The sequence below is a fragment of the Prunus avium genome, chromosome 3 (genome assembly GCF_965620075.1).
Source record: "Prunus avium chromosome 3, drPruAviu1.hap1.1, whole genome shotgun sequence".
Lineage (NCBI taxonomy): Eukaryota > Viridiplantae > Streptophyta > Magnoliopsida > Rosales > Rosaceae > Prunus > Prunus avium.
Window position 1 is genome coordinate 8,289,765 of NC_142286.1, and position 9,353 is coordinate 8,299,117.

The 9,353-nt window shown below is 40.0% G+C and overlaps 1 protein-coding gene and 1 pseudogene across 1 annotated transcript; both read left to right on the forward strand.

Moving 5' to 3' along the window:
* The first annotated feature begins 130 nt into the window (after nucleotides 1-130).
* Nucleotides 131-5,275, forward strand: LOC148295552 (putative disease resistance protein RGA1; annotated as a pseudogene).
* Nucleotides 5,276-5,726: 451 nt separating this feature from the next.
* On the forward strand, nucleotides 5,727-6,224 carry LOC110769608 (uncharacterized). Its single transcript, XM_021973625.2, has one exon. It carries the CDS (start codon nucleotides 5,727-5,729, stop codon nucleotides 6,222-6,224), a length of 498 nt encoding a protein of 165 aa, XP_021829317.1.
* Nucleotides 6,225-9,353: the final 3,129 nt, after the last annotated feature.

Below are 9,353 nucleotides of genomic sequence, written 5' to 3' on the forward strand. Positions count from 1 at the left end.
CATCATGCATGCACTGGCCTTGACAATTTAGTCTCACTATATAAACTAAGGTAGAGGAAAGGAAATAGCACAACATTTCTTTTTCAAAAAAATACCATTCTTGGATTTCCATCACCAGCACCATATAGCAATGGCTGAAGCACTCATTTCCGTTCTTCTAGATCGATTCACTTCGATTATCCATAAACGGATAGAACACGAGGTGAAAGTTGTGGTGGGTGTAGACAGACAAGTTGAAAATATCAGAAGCAATCACAAAGCTATTCATGCTCTCCTGGAGGATGCAGAGCAGAGGCAAGTGAAGGAGGCCAGTGTTAGAGACTGGTTGGATAAGCTAAAAGATGTATCGTACGAGATGGACCACGTTCTGGATGAGTGGAACACTGGAATTCTGAAACAAGAAGTTAAGAAACAAGAAATTACCATGGTACGTTTCTTCCACCCCTCTCATTAACTTTCGTTCTAGGCGAGTGGATCGGGTAACTGTTTGTCGTGACATTGCTCATAAGTAACTGAAATTGCTAATGAAAGAAAAAGTACAATTTTCAAGAGACAAAAAGAAGCATTGAACAACTTGAAGTACGCCCGAAAACTTCGTCTTTAGTCTATATATCTAAGATATTTGGTCGGGAAAAGGATAATTTAGTGAAGAAGCTGAGTGAGAGTAGTAAAGAGGAGAGGGTTCCTCTTGTCATCTCTATTTTAGGGATGGGAGGAATGGGCAAGACAACTCTTGCCCAACTAGCCTATAATGATGAAAGGGTGAGGAACCAATTCCAGAATAGAGTATGGGTTTGTGTCTCAAACCCTTTTGAGATCAAGATTGCTAGGCCATCATTGAAGGTCTGAAAAAATCTGATGCCCGGATGAACTCAAATGGGTTGCAAACTCTATAGCAATGTATATCTGAATTCATTCAGGGTAAGAAGTTCCTCAATATTGTCCTAGATGATGTGTGGACTGAAGACGATAGAAAGTGGGAGCAATTAAGGTTATCTTTGCAGAATGGTGTTTGTAGGCAGTAGGATATTGGTGACTACACGAAAAGAGGCGGTTGCAAAGGTGATGGGAGAAACCGCTCACATTATCCAGTTGAAGGAGTTGAGCGAACAAAATTGTTTGTCACTCTTCAGTCACTTGGCTTTTTGGGACAGAAAAAGAGATGATGCACTTGAGAAAATTGAAGAAAAGATTGTAAAGAAGTGTAAAGGTTTGCCTCTTGCGGCAAAGACTTTAGGGAGCCTAAGGCCCGTTTGGGATTGCTTTTTTCGCCAAAAACCTGCTTCTCTTTAAAGTTAAGCAGTTTAAGGTGTTTGGTAAAAAGAAAATATCCTGATTATTTTAAAAGAAATGACCTTTTGACAGCAGCTTTTAAAAGCAGGCTCTGGGTTGCTTTTCAAAGCTGCTTTCAAAAGAAGCAGAGATGAACATTTAATGAATTTTTTTAATTCCCAAAATACCATCATTCATTTTAAAAAATGACACCATCTCCATTTCCACATCCAACTCCACCACTTGCACCACCACATTCACTACCTCCACAACCACCACCACCACCACATCCTCCTCCTCCTCATCCTCCACCACCACCTCCTCCTTCACCTCCACCTCCACCTCCACAACCACCACCACCACAACCAACATCTCCTCCAAAACCCCCAAATCCACCACCACCACCACATCCTCATTGTTGCATTCCTAAGAGGACACAAATTAATGTGCAAACAACCAATTAAAAATACCCGCAAGTGCACGAATCTATCGAAGTATAGATTATGTAAGTACGGGGTCGATCCCACGAAGAACTTGTCGGCTTCCTATAAGTTCTAATTTGAGTACATAAAGAACATTTATTTAACACACCACAAATGCACAAATGAAAGAGGGAAACTAGAAATGAGTAAAGAAGTGCAAAAGAAATGGAACAACACAAGAAAACTAGAGAAAAACACAAACAGCACTTTCTATCGCCATTTTATCACCTGTTTATCACCTGTGAACAGTGCCGTGAACAGTGAACAGTGACATGAACAGTGCCGTGAACAGTGAACAGTGACGACCGGTCTCGTGAACAGTGATGACCGGTCGTTTTTCGGCAGAGTCGAAATTTCAATAAACGTGTGATGAGCGACCGGTCGTGAACAGTAACGACCGGTCGTTTTTGGGCAGATTCGTTTCTCTGTTTTTCAATTTCGACCTCTGTCCAGTGTTTTGCCTATAACTTTCCAACCGTACGTCGAAAATTCACGTTCTTTATACGGTTGGATTCAGAACAGAAAATGCAAGAACACAACGCGGACCAAAAGTCCAAAATAATTACGGAAACAAATAAAATTCAGTATCAAAGACACACCACGTATCAAACACACAACTCACACACACATTGGGGGGGGGGGGGTTTTGATTTGTTTCAAGTGACCTATTTCTATTGCATGAAAGTAAATGGACTTTGAATTTAAATGAGAAAGGCAGAGATGAAATATCAAAGAGTGGAATTAAAAAGTAACAAACACTAGGGTTTCGGAATCCACCCTAAACAATTCTACCCAAGTTCATGAATACTCAAGTGATGAACTCTAAACGTGTTGATGAAAATGTTCGCAATCAAGGCCATGGGTCGTGGCTCAAGACGCATTGATTCTCTCTAATATACGTAAAGTGCATGGTTCGTGCTACAATACTTGTGCCCTCCCCATAACCGAACCTAGGTATGGTTCGTACTTTGATTCAATTACAAGGAGAACCCATTAAGTTCAAAGAGAATATGAACATCACAAGAATCCTAATAGCATGGTGTTTACATTAGGTATTCAAGAAACCAATTCACATGGATGATTCTTACTTCATCCATTTATTGCTTAGGATAACATGAAGATACACATAATCCCAACAATCTCAAGAAGCATGCTTTCAAAGATGGCCAACCAAGGAAAAACACACATCAAGGATAGATTAATTTGGTGAATTGGAATTCATCAACAATATCTAAAAATTCATACACTCAAGTATCAAAACAATAAGGTAATCATGTTTAGGGCTTCAACCTAAGCCCTAGCTATAGAGTTTAGTTGCTCATACTTATTTCAAATACAAACTCAAAATGAAATTAGAAAGAGTTTACAGATTTTCAGAAAATGATGAAAGCTTCAAGATCATCAATGGTGGAAGTCTTCTTCTCCACTTTTCTTGGCTGCACCTTGGCTTTCTCCAAGCTCCAAACTCTCCAAAATCTGCTCTCAATCTGTATAGAATGTGGAATAGCCTGATTTCCCACGATCAAAAGGCTCCCAATATCAGATTGCAATTTTGACTTCTCCTCCCTCTCTCCTCCTTTCCAGCTTTTACCTTTTAATATAAAACTACCACCTTTGATAAAGCCTTAGCCCATTGTCCCCTTGCCATGATGGAGCTTTGACTTCACAAAGATGCCAAAAGCTCAGAAAATATCTATTTTACAAATGTAATTCCTTGTTACCAAGAGTTATGGTAACAAGAAGTTAAGATGACACAAGGGAGGTAAAAGCTGGCCAAATCCGGATTTCCAGAACTGTGGTAACATGATGGATTGGTTGGATAGGCAATACTTGTCCAATGGAGCTCAAATTTGGATATGTTGTAGTTAACATCCATTGGAACAAGTCTCATGAAGATCATGACCTCATCCGAGCACCAGAGCATGTTGATCCCAGGCCAAGAAGTTGACCTACGAAAATGAACAAAAACAGAATTTATAACTAATAATGCACTTTTAGCTCATTTTCATCCCAACCAAGGCAAAATCTAAGAAAACACAAAAAGGAAGTAAAAAGCTATAAAATGTCAAGAACTAACTCAAAATAGTGGGTGAATAACATGAAAAATCATGTGTAAAAATGAACCGAACACTCATCCTCTTCATCCTCCGCCACCACCACCTCATCAACCACCTCCTCCACCACCTCCTCCACCATCACCACCACCACCACCACCACAATCACCACCTCCTCCAAAACCTCCAAATCCACCACCACCTCCACAACCAACACCACCACCACCACCATGCTGCAACTGCCACCGCCACCACCACCACCTCCACTCCATCACTACAACTACCACCACATGATTAGTACATAACACTTTTAACATCATGTCTATTTTAGTCATTATTCACAGTTATAACAATTTTATATTAAAATTTACCAAACGTTTTTTACACTGCTTTTTGTACTAACAGCACTTTAAAAATATTGTTTACCAAACATGGAGCTGCTCTACGTTATAGCTAATTATTTTCAAAGCACAGCATAAGCAACTTTTTTTTAAAAGTGACAGCAATTCCAAACTGGGCCTAATGCGCTTTAAGAAAACAAGGAGAGAATGGTTGGAAGAGGTCGAACAAAAAGTCTTCCAACCACTATTACTAAGTTATTATGATTTGATGTCGATGACCAAACGTTGTCTCTTATATTGTGGTGTTTTTCCCAAAGATTATGAGTTTGACAAAGATAATTTGATTGATATGTGGATGTCACAAGATTATCTTGGTTCAAGTGAAAAAGACAAGATCAGAAATATTCCGATAGCTTAGCAATGCGGTCTTTCTTCCAAGATTTTAAGAAAGATCGGTGGGCGAGCATTAGGAGCTGCAAAATGCATGATATTATACATGATTTTGTGCAGTTTCTCACAAAAAACGATTGTTATATTATGGAGGATAGCAATGGTAATAAGGGGGGCAGAGGCAACATCAACCCCTTATAATGGATTGCCTGTTTCAATTTGCGAATACAAAAAGCTACGCACTCTCCTAGCTTGTGATTTGAACGTTGAGACAATAAGCTGGGACTTAATTTTAAAATTAAAATGTCTTAGGACATTAAATTTGAAGGGAAACTCGATTGAAGAACTTCCTGAAGCTATAGGTGAACTCATTCATTTGCGTTATCTCAATCTATCGAAAAATAGTTGTTTGAAAGAATTGCCTGATACTCTTGGTAATTTATACAATCTGCAAACTTTGTGTCTCATTAATTGCAAGTCTCTTGTAAAATTACCAGCCACTATGAGAAAGCTGATTAACTTGAAGCATCTTTATACTTACCTCTCTGGTAGTGTAAAATTACCAAAAGAGATTGAGAGATTAACAAGTCTGGAAAGACTAGATTATGTTTCTGTCAGAAGAGGCCATGGCTATGGTGACATTGACAACAATGAAACAACATTTAAGTTGGGAAGTTTGAGAAACATGGACCAGCTTCGAGGGAGTCTTTGTATAAATGGGTTGAGTGATATATGAAGAGAATTAAACAGACTGATAAGATAAAGGTAAGGCTCTTTTCTTATTGAATATTTGTTTGTTACACAGTGAGTATATATATACACTTATCAGAGATTGTTCTAGAATTCTCATAAAATTACAAAAAGGGTGCTAGGTATGTATATGATGGAATGAACGGTGTGATCATCAACCATTGTCCTTGCTATCAGAATGTGCTGGCAGGTTGTTATGGGTGTGTAGAGTAATTGGTTGGTGTTTGGGTGTGCTGGGTTTTCTGGTGTGAGAAATGGTACTGTTATCAATATAAACACTCTGAGTGAGGCACCATTGGTGAAGAAGGAACTCCTGGTCGAGTTGAATCTGTCTTTCTCAGTAGATAAAAATTATGAGAAAAGATTGAGGGATGGACAAATCCTGAATGCCTTACAACCACATCCAAATTTGGAAGAGTTAACCATCCTGCATTACCATGGCACCAGCTGGCATGTCAGAATGGATGCCGTTGTTACATAATTTGAGGAGGCTAGCTCTTGAAACCAATTTCTTTTGTGAGTTTTTGCCTTCTTTGTGGAATTTGCCGTCCCTTGAGATTTTAGAAATAAGTCGGATGCTTGGTGTGAAAAAGGTGGGAGTTGAGCTTTTAGATGTGCAGGAGCAAACATCATCATTCATTCCCGAAATTGAAACAACTTTTTTTAAAGATGTCCAGTGTGAAGAATGGGAAGGAGGAGCAGAGCATTCTGAAATTACAATAATGCCATCTCTTTCCTCCTTAACATTGTGGAACAACCTTAAGCTGAAAACACTGCCGGACTTACTGTGGAAGACACCACTCAAGTTTCTGGAAATCAGTGATTGGCCGATTCTCAAACAAGATTTTGAGGAAGAGGCAAGTTGTGGGACAAGACGTCTCACATCCCAAACATTAAAATTAACCATCAGTTTGTACGACAAGACGGAGTTTTGATCCAGCCAAACTCGAAATAGAGTCAGAACTGATGATGACGAGGACGGGCTCTGCCATTCTCATCCACCTCTTCTTGCTGCATTGGTAATTAAGTTAACTCGTCATGTTTACTTTGTTTTTCCCTCCAGTTCCTTCTGCCAAAGATAGTGTTTAAGATAGTGTTTAGAGAGTTGAGAATGTGTAAGAAGGTGGGTTTTGCAGAGAATTCCAATCTGCCATTGTATTACTAACATGGAGAGATATATACAATTGTACAAGGTTAATTATTAGTTACGAACAAGATCACAAAACATGGAGAGTTTCCAGGATTTGTGTTTCCCTAAAACATGGATATGTAAACATGGAAAAGTATGAGAGATGGTAGACAAGCTTTTCCTTGTTTTAGGGAAGTGCCTATGTCTTGTCTTTGTCTTAACTAACACTCCCCCTCAAGTTGGTGCAAAGATATCACACATGCCCAACTTGTCAAGTGAGTCATAGAAAACTTTACTTGATACGGCCTCTGTTAGAATGTCGGCAAGTTGGTTTTCCGAGTTTACAAACGAAAACTTAATTATACCACTTTCTAGTTTCTCTTTGATGAAGTGTCGGTCAACTTCCACATGTTTGGTACGGTTGTGTTATACTGGGTTATGTGCTATCTCGATGGCAGCTTTATTGTCACAATATAGGTTTGTGGCATTCACTTGTTTAATGCCAAGATTCTTTAGTAATCTTCGCAACCAAAGCAATTCACATACTCCTTGAGCCATTCCTCTAAACTCAGCTTCAGCACTGGATCTTGCTACAACTCTTTGTTTCTTACTCCTCCAAGTAACTAAATTTCCACCCACAAATGTAAAATATCCAGAAGTTGAGCGTCTATCCGTGATACACCCTGCCCAATCAGCATCAGTGTATCCTTCAAGATCCATGTGTGTATGTTTGGAGAACATAAATCCTTTTCCAGGGGCAGTCTTCAAGTATCGCATTATCCGTATTACTCCATTTATGTGTGCTTCACTTGGTTGATGCATGAATTGGCTTACCACACTCACAGCATAAGCTATGTCAGGGCGTGTGTGGGATAGATAAATCAATCGCCCAACTAACCTTTGATACCTTTCTTTATCAGTAGGAGCTTGATCTGGATACATTCCCAATTTGTGATTCTGTTCAATAGGTGTGTCAGCTGGCTTGCAATCCAGCATTCCTGTTTCTGTCAACAAGTCTAACACATACTTTCTTTGGGATAAAAATATGCCATGTTTAGATCTAGCAACCTCAATGCCAAGAAAATATTGTAACTCACCCAGTTCCTTCATCTCAAATTCACTTCCAAGGAGCTTCTGTAGATTCTGCATTTCTTCATTGTCATTACCGGTAACCACCATATCATCTACATAGATGATCAGGGCCGTAAGCTTTCCACCACGACGCTTTAAGAACAATGTGTGATCTGAGCTACTCGGAGTGTACCCAAATCGCTTCATGGAATCAGTAAATCTTCCAAACCAGGCTCGGGGTGATTGCTTTAGCCCATACAGAGATTTTCTCAACTTGCATACGATATTAGGACCGGATGTCAGGAATCCCTGGTGGTGGATCCATATATATTTCTTCTTGTAAGTCCCCATGAAGAAAAGCATTTTTTACATCATATTGCAGGAGTGGCCAGTCAAGATTTGCAGCCAAGGATATGAGAACACGTACAGTGTTGATTTTGGCAACTGGTGCAAACGTCTCCTGGTAGTCAATTCCATATGTTTGTGTATATCCCTTGGCCACTAATCGAGCTTTGTATCGATCTATGGATCCATCAGCTTTGTATTTAACAGTGTATATCCATCGACATCCAACTGGTTTCTTCCCATATGGTAAAGGAATCATTTCCCATGTAGAATTCTTTTTCAAAGCTTCCATTTCAATTGCCATTGCTTCAGTCCATCTAGAATCTGTCACAGCATCCTGCCATTTACTTGGAACACATACAGTAAATAATTGATTGACAAATGATGCATATGACTTTGACAATCTATGAGTGGACACATGGTTATTGATGGGGTATTTAGATTTAGCATTAAGGTCAGGACAATATTGAGGTTTAGGTTTTCCCCTAGTGGATCTAGGTGGAAATGTATATGGTGCAACATTAGGTGGTTCAATGATTACCTCAAGTACTTCTTCATCACTAGACGAATGATGCGATGGAAGGGCAGGAGGGGTTGTATTTTGTAGTTGAGCATCAGGGGCATCTGGATCACCTTCTGGTTCCATAGTTTCAAGGTCTTCACTGAGGTCAGGACTGGACAGATCATTTTCTTCAGAATTTTCAACTATGTGAAAAAGCGACCGGTCGCTGGATTCTTTACGACCGGTCGCCTGGGGAATTTGAATTTTATTCGACTCTGTGTAAAAACGACCGGTTGTAAATGTGTCGCGACCGGTTGCCTGGGGCACTTCGTGAGAATCTTCAACTCTGTGTAAAAACGACCGGTCGCAAGTAGGGTGGCGACCGGTCGCCTGGGGTTCTCCGTTTTTTTCAGCATTTTTTCTGATCTTCTCTTCAAATGTCAAGTCCTTCTCTTCACTCCCCCTCTACCCCTGAAGAGAAGGGGTCTTGGAAACCATAAAGTAGGCCAAATCTTCATGAAAAGTGGTATCCATAGTGACAAAGAGTTTTTGAGTAGGAGGATGGAAACACTTGTATCCTTTTTGATTCAAGCCATATCCAACGAACACACATCGGAGGGCACACGGATCTAGCTTACTCCGTTGATGAGAAGGAACATGGGCATAAACAACGCAACCGAACACACGAGGAGGCAACTTGAGAATGGTAGGAAGAGAAATGTGATGAGCCAAGGTATCTAGTGGAGTTTGGAAATTCAATACGCTACTAGGCACCCGATTAATCACATAGACTGCAGAGAGAAGAGCATGACCCCATAAGTGGTGAGGAACAGATTTATCAAGCATATAGGCACGGGCAACTTCAAGTAATTGACTATTCTTCCGTTCGACGACACCATTTTGTTGTGGAGTGAAGGGTGTGGAGGTTTGATGGATGATGCCTTGGTCCTTGAAGAATTGAGCCAAGGCACCATTCACATACTCCCCACCATTGTCAGACCGAAACACTTTGATGGA

Excerpts from the sequence above, each read along its gene's own strand:
- LOC110769608 (XM_021973625.2), top strand. The coding sequence starts at position 5,727 with ATGGCACCAGCTGGCATGTCAGAATGGATGCCGTTGTTACATAATTTG.